This window comes from Bipolaris victoriae (genome assembly GCF_000527765.1).
Source record: "Bipolaris victoriae FI3 unplaced genomic scaffold scaffold_0, whole genome shotgun sequence".
NCBI classification, from domain to species: Eukaryota; Fungi; Ascomycota; class Dothideomycetes; order Pleosporales; family Pleosporaceae; genus Bipolaris; species Bipolaris victoriae.
This window is the reverse complement of record NW_014575392.1, coordinates 739,226-753,571: the sequence shown is the minus strand read 5'-3', so window position 1 is coordinate 753,571 and position 14,346 is coordinate 739,226. Positions and strand designations below refer to the sequence as shown.

Below are 14,346 nucleotides of genomic sequence, written 5' to 3'. Positions count from 1 at the left end.
AGTCTTCGCAACGCCACTACATCGCATAAGCTCTCAGCGGAGGCTCAACAAGCGTCTTAGTACTGGGTTCCAACAGCAATAACGCACCCGCCACTGGTATCAAGCCAATCGTCGCCAACACATCATCGAGATCAAGTCCTGGTGCAGCGAAGGTACTGCACACACGCTTCAAATCAATGCGCGATAGGTCGCCCGGTCCATCTTGCTGCAGCGCATCGACGATAAGTGCGTAGGTAAGCGGGTTAGAAAGAACACTGGAATGACCGTAGAAAGAACCAGCGGGCTGGCCTGTACACACGCGCTGGACCTCAATGTTCGTGACACCGACGTTGCGTGCGTCGTTCATGTATGCGGAAGCCGAAGTGCCTTGTTGCGGCTCGACGACCTCGTCGAAGAAGCCAGAGTAGAAGGATGTTGTAGGTACGTATGCGCTGTCGCCACCGTTGGACCTTAGGCTTCGGACATATTCGCTTGTAGCTCGTTGTTGCATAAGGGCAGCGCTGCATGGTACGAGGGACTCATCGTTGTTTGGTGACAGGCAGAGGGCGTTTCCAAAGATTGTGCCTTTGAAGTCTGCGGAGACGGGAAGGAAGTCTTTGACGACTTGTCGTGTCGAGGGCCAGTGCTTTAGTACCCATTGGGTGTCGAGACCACCTTGGGACCAAGTGATGACGGCAATGTTTTGCTGGTTTTGACGCGAGATGGCGCTGATGTAGTTGATGGCATAGGCAATGTACTCTGCGTTTGTTTGCGTATCGCGGAGCATGGCGCCGGGTACGTTAAGCCATACTGGATCAGCGAAATCTTTGCCTGTGAGGAGCTTCCGTAGGTTTGATGCAAAGTTGGTACCGCCGTAAGAAGCGGTACCTGGGACAAAAATGACGGGACGTTTGGCGCCGTATGTGAAGCTCGGTGGAATGAATATCGCTTGCCGGAGAGCGGATTCAGAAAGGGTATATGGCGCATCGGTGGCATCCTTCTGAGGGTAGATGGAAGATGCTGGAGCTGGGTTGTTGTTCGTGACGATGTTTTCTCCTACTGGCAAACCGCCGTTCAAGGCCGCTTGAAGTGTCTGGTCAAGGACTAGACCGCCAGCTATCTGTGTCGCAACAGCAGCAAAAAAGTCAGTTCTTGTGGTTGGAGTCGCCCATATCTTGGCATGTGCCGCGACAGCGTCTTGGATCTTCGTTGGTCGTGTTGTGGGTTGTAGCTTCTGGAGAATGTTGAGAACTTCCTGAGGCTTGCCCTCAGCTACGGCGACGTTAACATCGGTCAGAAGACCCTTGACGAGCGAAACCACGCCAGGAAGGAGACCAGGTAAAAGGTTGGTGAGAAGTTGACGTTCCTCAATGGTTTTCGTGGCGTCTTCAATTGATGGCTGCGCTATTGCAGCAGGTATAGCGAGTGACTGAGGAACGACGCTCAGGAGAGCTAGCGACGACACGAAAAAACGCATATCGAGAGTTGTATGATCTTCAGTAAGAGTTGATCAACCAACGACAAAGCAACACAAGGTCCCTGCTGCCTGAACACAGGCATGGGATACCCTCGCTTTTAATCCAATTCAATTACATGAGTCGTGTGCTGCAGAACAAGTGGGAAGTTATTTCCATCGTTGTTCCCCTGAATCGGCGGGTGGGCCGGTAATGATCGGGAGTGGAACCTAGTCGCGATCCATTTGCGTGTATAGCGCGATGGATATGGTGCTAGCTCTACGCACTATTTCCTGTTTAGTGTTTTACCATGAACAGATCATAACCTACTCTAGATAGTTGGATTACCACACCTACCAGGCAAGATGACGATGGCCATTCTAGGCCAATCGGCACACATAGCGCTAGCGGACCCTTCATAGCGATCAACCCGAGGGGTAAATCAGAAATTATAGCGAAGTAAGTGAGTGTACTTGTGATGCGTGAAATACTATTCAAATTGTTAGTGTATTCATCCAAAACCAAACTAGGGTCAGCTCGGATAGACCACATCCGCCAGAACTATTGAACCACTCCGAGGAGCTCCCTCAACGTCACAACCTTATATTCTTTCCAATTGTTCGCCTTGCAAGCCCATGTTATTGTTCAGGTACGAAACAAGTGGCTTGGCGTGCTTACTCCAACATGCTCCCTATCCAACCGTGACCTTGTCCAACGGCTGCCTATGGAACCATGGTCCCGTTCTGTAAGCCATAGTCTTACCCCTCCATGTCGAATCGTTGTTTGTGATCTAGGCACTCCCTGGAATCTGGACAAAGGTCTTCATGCCTTACGATCACTCGTCGCACAGCGATGATAATAACAGATAAGTATTCTTGATGCAAGACTAGTGATTGAAACTCCTATATAATCCCTCATACTATGCTCTCGTAATGAAATCACTCCCAAAAACAGACTTTAGACTGTCTTTCACCAGCCTCCAGCAGGTGGCTGGCCAGGGTTTGTCATATCACAGCAGCATCCATTGTTGACGCACCGGCAAGCTCCAGTGAACCCCTACGGCAGAAGTTAGCCATTGCCAAATCACTGGTTAATCATATGACGAATGTAGTTCCTTCGATAGGGACGAGGGGTAGCAGAAAAGACTCACATCGCAAGGACACTCGATGCAAGCAATGTGCATGGAATCGTCACCGTCAGCACGGCCAGCAAGGGTCTTGAAGGAGCGGTTGAGCGAGATCTGAGAGATGGACTTAGTTGTGATGCTGGGAAGAGCAGGATGTTACGGGTGAACAGTAAGGAAGGACATACGGCGCCCGGGGCAGCTAGCACTGTGGCAGTGTAGATTGCCGTGCTGAGAAGGAAGATGAACTTCATTTTGGTTGGTGTCTTAAGAAGAGATATCGTGATCAAGTATCGAAATATGAGTGTATCTGCGAGAGTATTTGCGAAACCAGATGAATATTTGGAGACCAGAGGTGTTGACTGAAGCCGAAGTAGTGACTTACTGGATAACCCAAAGCTGGAACGAGCTCACAGTTATATAGACGAAAAGCTTCAGAGTAGGCTACGATAGTTACATTCTCGCCGCGCACCTACATCTTCTTGCCAAGTATTGATTTGAACATAGGATGATCCTACGGTCAGCACCTAGTACATGGGGCACTATGTGTGCCATGAACTGGTTCTTCACACTGGCTGGATAAATCCTCTTGGAGATCCTTTGACTGCACGCCGTAATCCATCGCCCGTTTGCATCTGGTGGGCTATTCCGGATCTCGTACACTATAAGTTGGGATCGAGAAAATCGGATATTCAAGAAAAACCGTTCCTGTCACGACTTGAAATCGATCAAAACACGCAGCCTTTGACTTGAATCACAAAATTGATGTAAACCAAAGAGATCAAGTATGGAAAGCTGTTTGTCTCCCCAATTAATGCGTAGTTGGCCGCCTACAGTAGGCTGTGCTGAACTATCATGACTGTGCCACCTCTATGATATCGGTACAAATAACCGAGTCAAGAGAGATACCTCGCTTCTTGCCTATTACGGTAATTCAGGCTTATTTAGTTGCCTAATGTCGTTTTAGCGAGGCAAGATACAGATGCTCAGCTGTGCCACATTCTTATGAAGTGGTATGGCCTAGAGCAATTTGTAGTGCTGTAAACGGCTCGGGGCTTATCGTAAAAGCCAAACTCCAGAAACAGTCAGTAAGAATGTTTATTGGACTGCACAACTGATTTGGGGTCTGAAGTTCCTCCTCCACGGCGCTCCTCGGGTTTGCCTTGGGGCCGCAATGTCAGCGCCAAGCCCGAGATTACGAGGGGCCAAATTATACGAGAGATACTGACTAGTGGGCAGGATCAGGCAGATACTTAGGATTGGGGTTTCAATAAATGTGGCTGAGACATTGGTTCATGTTGTGTACCGCCCTTGGTCGACAAAGGTTCTAGAAACGATATGTCTCGCCACGATGGTCATGGGTATCATTTTCGGTCCTTTGGATGTCGCTCATCATATGATCCAGGTGACCAGGGTGCTGTTTACGCCTTTACCTTTCCAAAGCAATATCTCCTAGTTCGACAGGCAGTTAACACGGCTCATACTGACTTTATGGAGCCGGTTGGCATCATCCGACAACGAGCGTTGTACTTGAGCCACTTTTGAATGTGGTTTCCAAGATGAACGATGGGGAGGCTTGTAAGAGTCAAGGCTGTCATGGTTATTTTGAAGAAACCCCATAGAGGGCCACTGAACAGCCAGAATTGTATAACATACTGTAATTTCACGACAGGTGAATGTACGTAAGAACAATTATGTCGACGATTAGGCGCAAACAAAAACACAGTCTTTTGAACGAATGGGAGTTGGGAAACAACCAAGCATACAAAACGAAAGGGAAAAGGGTCAAACTTCAGCCAAACAGCGGTTTGGTAGATACTATTGAATTGCTACAATGAGCCCATTGTCGGTGGCTTTGCTTGTTTGTTCATTTGGTTCAAAAACACATGCAAATGTATCATGATTGTCACAGATTTTCAGTCGATTGAAACGTACCGAGACGGCTTCAAAATTCATGTCGAAGATTGAAGATCTTTGTAGAGGCAAGGTGACCTTTGGTGAGCGGGGTAGCTCGTTCCGTCCCGTCCCGTCACCCGCGAGCACACTGTAACCTCGACCCTGTCAACTGCATTCTTCCGTATGCTCCTAATCGTTAGAAATGCGTTGGTCAAGCTGCTGACTCTATTTTGACAGCAAAATGCTTCCATGGCCCAACACGCTTGTGGCGCCCAGCAGATGCATAGGGTGTAGCAGTGACGTCATAATTACGCCGCCTATGACATTGATTCCTGTAAGCGACAAGCCGTCGAAGAACACCAATAGGTAAAGCGAATAGCGTACGAAACGTCTTTAGTTATAGGATCAGTCATAGGAGAGTATCGTATGGATTAAGAAACGCTCTGCCACGTTGATGAGCAGGATCACATACCCGCAACTGCCCGATAGCACAAGCCAGGGTATGCGGCTTCTTCGAATCCAGCGTTCATGAACTTTTAACAGGGAAACAACACGAATCAGTGACCTATCGTACGACGAGCTATATAAGATACCGGATAACATCGGAACAGACAACACCGTCTTCAATAATCTATTATTTAACCTATGATATCCTTAAGAACCTCTTTCTTTTAATGTTCAGACAACTGAAGACTCTGTTACCCGTCCAAATCGCTCCGGTAACCACCCAATCAGGACCCCATACCTTAAGATTGTTCTGCATTTCTTCGCAGAAGCTCATGAACATGTCGCCTAATGCAAAACAACAAAAGAACGAAAAGTTCGGGCATCTCCCTCTATCGACTTCCGGGCCACAAGAGACTAGCTTGACGGTGCGTATGCGTCATGAGATTTCATTGAAGAGTCCCGATACTGACATACCAAGTAGGGAAATGCGCTCCTTCGAACGCCATACTTCAACAAAGGCTCGGCGTTCACAAAAGAAGAACGCGATATATTCAAGCTCCATGGCCTTCTTCCCTCTAACATTCAAACTCTCGATGAGCAGGTCAAGCGTGCATATGCGCAATACAGGTCTCGTCCGAACGACCTCGCCAAGAACACCTTCATGACGAGTATGAAGGAGCAAAACGAGGTCCTATACTACAGAGTATGAGATACCTTGTAGTTCTTTGGATGTTATGGCTAACGACTAGCAGCTGATTCTTGATCACCTTAAGGAGATGTTCTCCGTCATCTATACCCCCACCGAGGGTGAGGCAATTGCTGATTACTCCAAAATCTTCCGAAGACCCGAAGGTTGCTTTCTCAATATAGACGACATGGGTCGCGTTGAGGACGACATCAAGCAATGGGGCGGCCCTGAGGATATTGACCTGATAGTCGTAAGCGATGGACAGCAGATACTGGGTATTGGAGATCAAGGTGTAGGAGCCATCCTGATCAGTGTGGCGAAACTCGTCATCTACACACTATGCGCAGGCATACATCCCTCACGAACACTTCCGGTGGTCCTTGACTGTGGTACAGATGTGGGTGTATGTAAATCCTTTTACCAGATCTAGGGCTGATTTGAGTACAGAATGAGGATCTCTTGAATGACGAGCTATATCTTGGCCTGAGAAAACCACGAGTGTCTGGCGAAAAATACGACCAGTTCGTCGACATGTTTGTGAAGGCCGCACGAAAGCAGTACCCCAAAGCCTACATTCATTTTGAGGACTTTGGTTTGGACAATGCACGAAGGATTCTCGACAAGTATACTCCTGAAATCGCATGCTTCAATGATGATGTTCAAGGAACTGGTTGTGTCACGCTTGCAGCTATCATGGCAGCTTTCAAAGTCAGCGGTACTAAGTGGGACGAGGCTCGCTTTGTCATGTTTGGAGCAGGCTCAGCAGGAACCGGAATTGCGGACCAGATTCGGGATGCCATTGTCCAGAATACCGGAAAATCAGACAACGAAGCGAGTCGTCAAATTTGGTATGTCTATACTTAGTATGATTAGTCAAAGCCAAGCTGATTTTCTTCAGGTGTGTCGACAAGCCAGGCCTTCTTCTGCAGGGGAAGAAAGACCAGCTTACCCCTGCCCAAATGCCCTTTGCGCGCACAGACAAGGAGTGGGAAGGAAAAGATCATGGGGATCTATTCTCTGTTATCAAAGAAGTGAAGCCGCATGTTCTCATAGGTACATCGACCAAGCCAGGCGCTTTCACAGAAGATGTCGTCCGTGAGATGGCCAAACACGTCGAGCGCCCTGTCATTTTCCCACTGTCTAACCCTACCAAACTCCATGAAGCCAAACCCCAGGATCTGTATGATTGGACAGATGGAAAAGTATTAGTGGCGACTGGTTCACCTTTCGACCCAGTTAAGTACAACAGAAAAGAATATGAGATATGTAAGTCGCTGCTATTGCATTTGTCTAAAGACATAATGCTGACTCGGTTAGCCGAATGCAACAACTCCGTAACATTTCCAGGTATTGGACTTGGCGCAGTTCTGTCCCGTACTCGCCTGATGACCCCCGCACTTCTTGTCGCCGCTGTCCAAGCTCTAGCTTCCGCAGCTCCAGTAGTTAACAATGACGGGGCCGGTCTCCTCCCCGACGTTAAAGATGTCCGAGAGATCAGCGTACAGATTGCCAAGAATGTGATCAAGAAGGCAGTGGAAGATGACCTGGCGCAAGAAAAGAATATACCAAGTGATGATGCAGAGTTGGAAGAATGGATCAGAGAGCAGATGTGGGAAGCGGAGTACAGACCGTTGAAGCTTGTTGAGCATGACAAGGCGGATGCACATGCGAAGGGAGAGGCCGGAACAGCATCAGGACAGAGAGAGGCAAGGTTTGATTCTTAGTCCTGTATTCACGAAGGTCTGGAGTAGGCTATTTTACCAGCTGTTGCCTAACAGGGTGACGGAGTGATAGGGGCTAGCCTGTTTTGAGTACGTATCACCAATGTTCAATGTAACAGAGACAATGGTGAGATGAGAAAAGAATGACATGAACACGAGTATGGATGCGGATACTCAGGGTCTCCGGATGTGGCTTCTTTATTGGGGTCCGCGCTAGTAACCATTTGGAATCCGTCCTGATCCGGTGGCTCGGCATCCACGTGGCCATTATTATCCCCTGCCCCCATCTGAATGGCTAACTGTGAACCTACTGAGTTGAGATACTTCACCGCTTCGAACATATCTAATGCACTACTCTTGAATTTTCATCCATGGAAATCACCATATTCAGGTGGTGACTGCGCAATTCAACAATACCGTCCACTCATCAGACAAATCCGATTGATAGTAACACGAGATGGAAGTTCTCCCCTTCCCTCGGCTTCATCGGAAAACCAGGGATCACGCCAGTGAGGCCAAGAAAGATGTCAGACGCAAACTTTCAGACTACTCAAGATCTTACCATTGTCCGAAATGTTTAGCTACCCCTGGGGTTTACAGAATACCAGCACGACTGACTTCCATGAATGTTCACTAATCTCTCGCTTATTTTGCTACGTGTGGTCGGAAGAAGTGTTTTACCCCTGCCTTACTACAGCTACAGGTAAGACTTTTGTACGTGGAAAAGCTAAACTAATCTGGCTCTACTTCGGATAGCCTTTCCTCTCTCATCTAATGTTGGCCAACGGACGTTGGGCCATCCTTACCAGGTCTAGCTTACATCATACTACATATGGTATAGTCCTCACTCATCAAGCTTGTCTGTGTCGACATCTCACCGCTAGCTCATGTGCAGGGACTTGGATTGTCAACATGGTTAAGATGTCGATCTAGAAGAACAGTGCGCTGGTAGCATCTAAGATAGCACTCGACTTAGCATAGAACCTATGGGATTTCTCCAAGCGCATAGTTAGGCTATAGCCTTTCTAGACAAGATGCACGCTAGTAGAAGCAGCTGCATCGATATGCAGGATACTTTCAGGATAAAGGATGAGAATGCCTTCTCTTATAGTCAGCGTAATGATGCCCTAGGGTAACCCTGCCATGCCTGCCGAGCATTCGAAGCACCGACACCGTCAGGGTCTCCAGATTCTAGATTGTATGCCTTCAAGGTTGTCTCGAACCTTATTTGGACGATCCGGAAGACCATCATCGTTCGAGACCTACACTGCCACCCGAAATTGGTATCGCGTTGGTGTACCTTTATGTATTCTTAGCGCATGGTTACTATCTTAGGCCTGCTGACAGCCCACGATACTTACTGGATGTGTGCTAGCGCTACAACAAACTCTTCGTTGTCATGGGTTACTACTCTGATTGGTCGATGGAGTAAGCAACTCACGCGAGCAGCAAGAGTAGCCGTTGCGGAGAGGGATGCTCCTTGGAAACAATGCTTAGAACCCATGCATCCCCAACAAATCATGGTGTGCTAAGTAAACACGTGGTTGCAACGAGCTGGAAATACGATCTTAGTCAAACGCTGTAAAAGGATAACCCCCCCTGGCCTGTCAGAGTAATAAGTCAGTAGTGTTGAAGAGGGTACTCATCATCCAGGGAGGGCAAGGGGGTATAAAGAATAGTAATCCCGCAATTTTCGTAACGTAAAAAACGTCCAGGGTCCATCTAAACGGAGCCCAAAAATCGGCGTTAATAAAGATACGATCAACGCAAACATTTGATTCGAAGGAGGAAAGGGAGGGGGGTTGGCGGGGTTTGCTAGTCGAAAAAAAAAATGTATAAATGACATGTTATGGACTTTGCGGAATCAGAAAGTGCCTTTCCAAATCCCATATCGTCAACTTCGCTTTAGCAACCATAGGAACCAAACCAATCAACAACTTTAAACGCAAATATGTGGCTCTACTACTAGCTCGTCGCCTTCGTTGCCAGCGCCTTTCTCGCTCCACCTGCGCCGTTTGTGGAACCAGGAACGGCCCGCGAGTTTATAAAGCGGGCCTTGCGCGCCTAAAGGCCATGGATCCTGCTGTATTGAAAGGTATGTTGCTCGAAACATGATTTCCTTCGCTAGACTAACTCTCTCGAGTAGCTTCTAAAGTAAAAGTAAAGGAAGAGCCTATATCTAGCGACTAGTTGGATTCGATAGCGGCGGCCGGGTCGACGTCGGTATAGTTGGTGCCTCCAGCATAGACGTCGATTATACTTGTGGCACTGCTGGCGGATACGGTGGATTGGGGGGAGCTGCTTTTTCAAGATTTTGGTGTTGCAGAAGCTTTCTTTATGGTTTGTCCTCGCATTTGACTACTGCAGAGTCCTGGAAATTCTTCTGTATCTACGTCACTTGAATAGCACTTGATGCAACCTCATTGAAACCAAGAAAAGAAACACGGAGGAGGCGAGGTTTTGGGCACGAAATAGGTGTCACTATTTTGGTAACTCGTCGAGAGGACATGGGGTGTGATACATGGGGTTAGGCTATAATCTTCCTAGTCATAGTCTCGATCAAGGCGAGAACAGCTGGGGTCCACAGTTGGTCAGGGAGTTTAATTTGGTTCGTATAGCGACTATTTGATTATAGGGCTTTGTTTATACACTTTCGCGTGCCTGGACCTCCCAGAGGAGAAATCTGATATTATCCATGTACTCCTTGTTGTCATAGAAATTGCTATAAATAGCATGGTCGAGCAACAACCTTACGAAATGGTCATCTTGTCGTCTGATGAACTGGCAAAGGTCGACGTTATCCCTCTCTAGTATGAATTTGACAAAGCATTCATTCATGACAAAGTGAGGTCCTTGGGTAATGGCCTCGATGTCTTTCATAGAGGGGCTAATGACAGACGAGAGGAGGTTGGAAAGGGCGACCGTGGTTGCGGAATCACCGAGGGCTGCGAGATAGGCAAACACGGTGGTGATACCTTGGACAGCAAAAGAGCACCTTATTTCATCTTCTCGATCTTGACTCGTTCGAATGTCGGCAAGGACAATCAAGGTGCGGTTTTGGAGACGTTTGGTGTCGATATGGTAGATGGTGCGGGCGGGCGGACCGACCCGAGCTAGTTCCGCCGAAACGCGGGCATGGTGGAAGTCGAGCTTGAGAGCGGGAGTAGCATTATTCGCTACCAGATGGCGATTGAGGTAAGCAACAAAATGGTTGCGCAGACTGTGAGTGGCCGTGGGAACTTGCTCGGATAAGACGGCAACGGCGAAGTCGTCAATGGGACTGGGGAGAGTGGGAATATAGGCCTTGGCAAGGTCCGTGCCGAGGCGATGGGCCAATCGGTCGTCGCCAAAGATGTAGCGCTGGTAGTCCTTGAGAGAAAAGGGAAATCTCAGCTCATCGTCGGCGACGATGCTGTGAAGCGAGAAGACATCTTGAACCATTGGGGCCGGGCCAGGTCCTCTGACGCTAGAAGATGAGATTTCGCAGGTGCAGAGTGAGTCCGTGGCCAGACATTTGAAGGCCGACCTATGGCCAGGTTAGCGGCAAGAACCGTCTGGAATCGAGATGCCAAGAGGGGGCTGTGCAGCCGACGCCTTTTTTATCAATGTCGACGATGGCTCCTTGCCATGTACAGTATGCGCATGTGTCTACAGTACTTAAATGCCTCAAATCCACGTCATGGGGACGGCCAATGTCAAAAGACGGCTGGACATACCCCAGACAGTATCGCACAATCACCCCTCTAGACCATTTGCCGATCGAAGCTGGATGCCGGAGACGCCAAACGCGCATGCCGCGTCTCGGAACATGTTTCCCATTGCCATGAGGATCTGCATCTGGACCGCGACTGCTTCAGACGCTGTCAACGGCTTCTCCGCGCGCCATGTGGCAGGTTGTTGCAACCACAGCAGAGACACCAATTGCTCAACGAGGCCAACACCACGTTCCGACTCTGCATCTTGAATCTTGTTACGATGAAGCCTATCGTACACAGCAAGCCAAGGAAAAGCTTTGCTACATTTGCATGTCAAGAACACAAAGCTTGGCGGGTAGTCGGGCATGTTGGTTTAGTACCACGTTTGATCTCGTGTAGCTCACGTGACCGGATATCCCAATCGATGGGTCACGTGGTCGCTGCATGTGCGACATGACTCCACCCACATATTAAGGACATGGCCACTGCATACGGAATTACTGTATACGAATCACACTTCCCTAACACGCCTGAACCTCTGGCAGTGGTTGCATCAAAAAGGACAGTAACCTTGGCAGATAGGCATGCACTCCATTGGTGGTACGATGTTATACAAATCAGGACCATGTTCATAATGCTCGCTAGCCGATCACTGCAAACAACTTGCAGAACACTGCATTTTATACTTTTGTGGCGTCAAGGATCACTCCCTATTTTCGCATCCAACACTGCCGTGTTTCCCTTGCCAAGAAGCCTACAGGAAAAGCGGCAACCACCAGATTAGTCGCTCCTGCCTCCTTCACTCACCCCACTACGCACACTGCTCTCTGATTCCAGCACAACATCCACTCTTCTACAATCACGTCTTCAAGTCGCCATCCATACAAGAATCAGATATTGCGTATTCAATCCATCAACATATCCAGTACAATGGCACCAGGCTCCTCCGCGCTGGCACAACCCAAGTGTTTTCCCTACTCTACAGCGATGCGAACGGAAATTGACCCTTTGGCCGTCTGTGCAACAATCAAGTCGTGGTCATACGAAATGTCGTCCTTGACTGTATCAACCAGTTTGGCCCTGGGATGAACATCGAGCACCATGTACGCGCACATGATGTAAAGCTCACAGTATGCCAGCTGTTCGCCAATGCAGGCGCGACTGCCTTTTCCAAACGCAATCAGTTTCTTCTGCAACGCATAGTTCTGCGTACCATCCTCCAGTAGCCAGCGATCAGGAAGGAATTCGTCTGGTTCGGGGAAAAGCTCAGTGTTCCAGTGGTTGATCATGGATGTCATGCCAATCGGAGTGCCCCTGGGAATCACAAAGTCCGTCTTGCCGTCTGCCGAAATGTAGTGCAAGTCCTCTTCACGCGCAATTCTGGCCGACCGATGCGATACACCAGGCATCATGCGCAGACACTCCTGCAACACGGCCCAGAAATAAGGAACCTTTTCGAGCTCAATCCATTTCAGGTTTTGTGTGCTAATACCAGCTTGTGCAAGTTCAGATGCCAGCCTTTGGTTAATCTCTGGCTTGGCGAGAGCCCAGTAGGTAAAGACGGTGAGAATGGCCTAAAACAAGGTTAGTACTGCTACGTTCCTGATCGGCTCCTTAAACCTAATTTTACTTACAGCAGTTGTTTCAGTACCTGCAAGCAGGAAATTAAAGCCCTCGCCGTTGTACCTGTATTTCTCTTCTTCCGACATGGATTTATCTTTACCCATGACTTCGGCAAAAACACGTCCGTTATCGGGATTTTTCAGTGCCTGCGCGATGTACTGGGGAATTGTCACATTCATGACTTTCATGACTGCCTTGATATCTTCGCCCAGATAGTCAGCCATGAAGGGAAGTACTTGGGCCATCTTGCGGCCCAAGGCATTGTGGCGCATCATGTAGGCACTCTTGAAGAACGACTTGACCCATGTGGCGAAGTTGGGCTCCCAACCTTCTTGCGCCACAAACCCCATGGGCTCACCGAAAGCATACTGAGAGATGACATCGGCTGTGTAGCAGTTGAACGCTTCCTTGACATCGAATGCACCCTTGCCGGCTGACTTGAGCATCTTCTTTGCGACCATGGATGCAAATTCGTGCACCTCGCCTTCTAACTTCAGCATCTGCTGACGTGAAAAGAACTTGTTCAGCGGCGCCCTTCGTGCACGATGCAGATCGTGGTTGACCGTGGAGAATCCAGTCACCGAGACAGGGCCAGCTCCACCAGTGTTCAGTTGGTGCTGCCATTTATCTCGAACATGTCCCGGTCCAGCGTAGATCTCGTCTGTGAAGGCGGGGTCGGAGCAGTGTAGTTCGTCTGGGTTGATGCGCACAATTGGGCCGTACTTCTCGTGCATACGCGAGATGACTTTACCATAGCGCCCGACAAGCCACCAGTCGTAGTAAGCTTCGTAGAGGTAAGATGCAGCAGCAATTTTTGGGCCTGGAAATCGAGATAGGGGGTGAAAAGGCGAGATGTTGTAAAGCGCGATTGCGATTCGATAGCCGATCCAAGCCACAACCAGCCAAATTACGCTCGCAAAAGAGAAGATTGACGTCTGGCCTTGGGCCGCGCCGGATTGCTGGTCCATGGTGATGTTTTGGGTGACTTGACGACACCCAGCCTGCACAGTAACGGGAGCAGATGCAGGACGACGTACTGGCGAGGTCGACTCCTATATTATGAATGCTCCCGTCTAACGCTTACCTATACCACATCAGGGCCGATCCCTCCTCCTCGGGGTCAGTGGCTCTTTTTTACCAATCAACCCTTGGCGATAAGAGGAGTAGCGTGCATTCCTCGAATATTTTGCATTTTAGTATGCTCCACTTTAATTCCACAATTAGCATTCCCATCATTGGTGCTTCAAGTCCATTGCCGTGCCACATGGGAGAGCGTTGGACTATGCGGGCGGAGCTGCACCCACTTCCGCTGCGGCAAAGCTACCCAAATACGAGGCTCGAGTCAATGACCTTGGGGATTTGCTTGCACTTGACAGCTCCATCGAGTCCCCCTCCCCCGAGTCCCACATATTCTGAGATGCAGCCGAGAAATCATCTCGCCGACTACACCCCGACAAATCTTGCAGACCATGAACTAGGCGAGAGAGAGAAGAGAAGATGCAAAGTAGGTATTTTGAGATTGGCGGGTTGACTACTCCTTTGGGCCCCCTGCGTCCAAAACAAGGCGGGAGATGACTGCCGTTCCTTAGTCGAGTGGAGCCGGGTTGGTTTTATTCCCCTAAGTGCAGGCGCTGCGGGTTGCGCGGGATATGATTAAGGCGCGCGGTATGCAAGCTTGGCACTGTGGATTCGTGCCTGGCCTAGAAGGTTTCAGCGTTAC

General features: G+C 49.1%; 6 protein-coding genes across 6 annotated transcripts; 1 reads left to right on the top strand and 5 right to left on the bottom strand.

The window, feature by feature from the left end:
• Positions 1–16: 16 nt before the first annotated feature.
• Positions 17–1,456, bottom strand: COCVIDRAFT_21661 (hypothetical protein; the record flags this gene model as incomplete). The annotated part of the gene is made up of 1 exon (XM_014707085.1): positions 17–1,456. One exon carries the CDS (start codon positions 1,454–1,456, stop codon positions 17–19), a length of 1,440 nt encoding a protein of 479 aa, XP_014562571.1.
• A 946-nt stretch (positions 1,457–2,402) lies between these two features.
• On the bottom strand, positions 2,403–2,810 carry COCVIDRAFT_32680 (hypothetical protein; the record flags this gene model as incomplete). Its single annotated transcript, XM_014707156.1, has 3 exons — positions 2,403–2,489; positions 2,584–2,673; positions 2,745–2,810. 3 exons carry the CDS (start codon positions 2,808–2,810, stop codon positions 2,403–2,405), a joined length of 243 nt encoding a protein of 80 aa, XP_014562642.1.
• Positions 2,811–5,237: 2,427 nt separating this feature from the next.
• Positions 5,238–7,311, top strand: COCVIDRAFT_21659 (hypothetical protein; the record flags this gene model as incomplete). The annotated part of the gene is made up of 6 exons (XM_014707084.1): positions 5,238–5,324; positions 5,381–5,602; positions 5,652–5,984; positions 6,035–6,435; positions 6,486–6,853; positions 6,905–7,311. 6 exons carry the CDS (start codon positions 5,238–5,240, stop codon positions 7,309–7,311), a joined length of 1,818 nt encoding a protein of 605 aa, XP_014562570.1.
• Positions 7,312–9,951: 2,640 nt separating this feature from the next.
• On the bottom strand, positions 9,952–10,749 carry COCVIDRAFT_32678 (hypothetical protein; the record flags this gene model as incomplete). Its single annotated transcript, XM_014707155.1, has 1 exon — positions 9,952–10,749. The coding sequence occupies one exon, from the start codon at positions 10,747–10,749 to the stop codon at positions 9,952–9,954; it is 798 nt and encodes a 265-aa protein (XP_014562641.1).
• Positions 10,750–11,043: 294 nt separating this feature from the next.
• COCVIDRAFT_11114 (hypothetical protein) lies at positions 11,044–11,370 on the bottom strand (the record flags this gene model as incomplete). Its single annotated transcript, XM_014707015.1, has 1 exon — positions 11,044–11,370. One exon carries the CDS (start codon positions 11,368–11,370, stop codon positions 11,044–11,046), a length of 327 nt encoding a protein of 108 aa, XP_014562501.1.
• Positions 11,371–11,977: 607 nt separating this feature from the next.
• Positions 11,978–13,594, bottom strand: COCVIDRAFT_32677 (hypothetical protein; the record flags this gene model as incomplete). Its single annotated transcript, XM_014707154.1, has 2 exons — positions 11,978–12,577; positions 12,638–13,594. 2 exons carry the CDS (start codon positions 13,592–13,594, stop codon positions 11,978–11,980), a joined length of 1,557 nt encoding a protein of 518 aa, XP_014562640.1.
• Between the last annotated feature and the right edge of the window lie 752 nt (positions 13,595–14,346).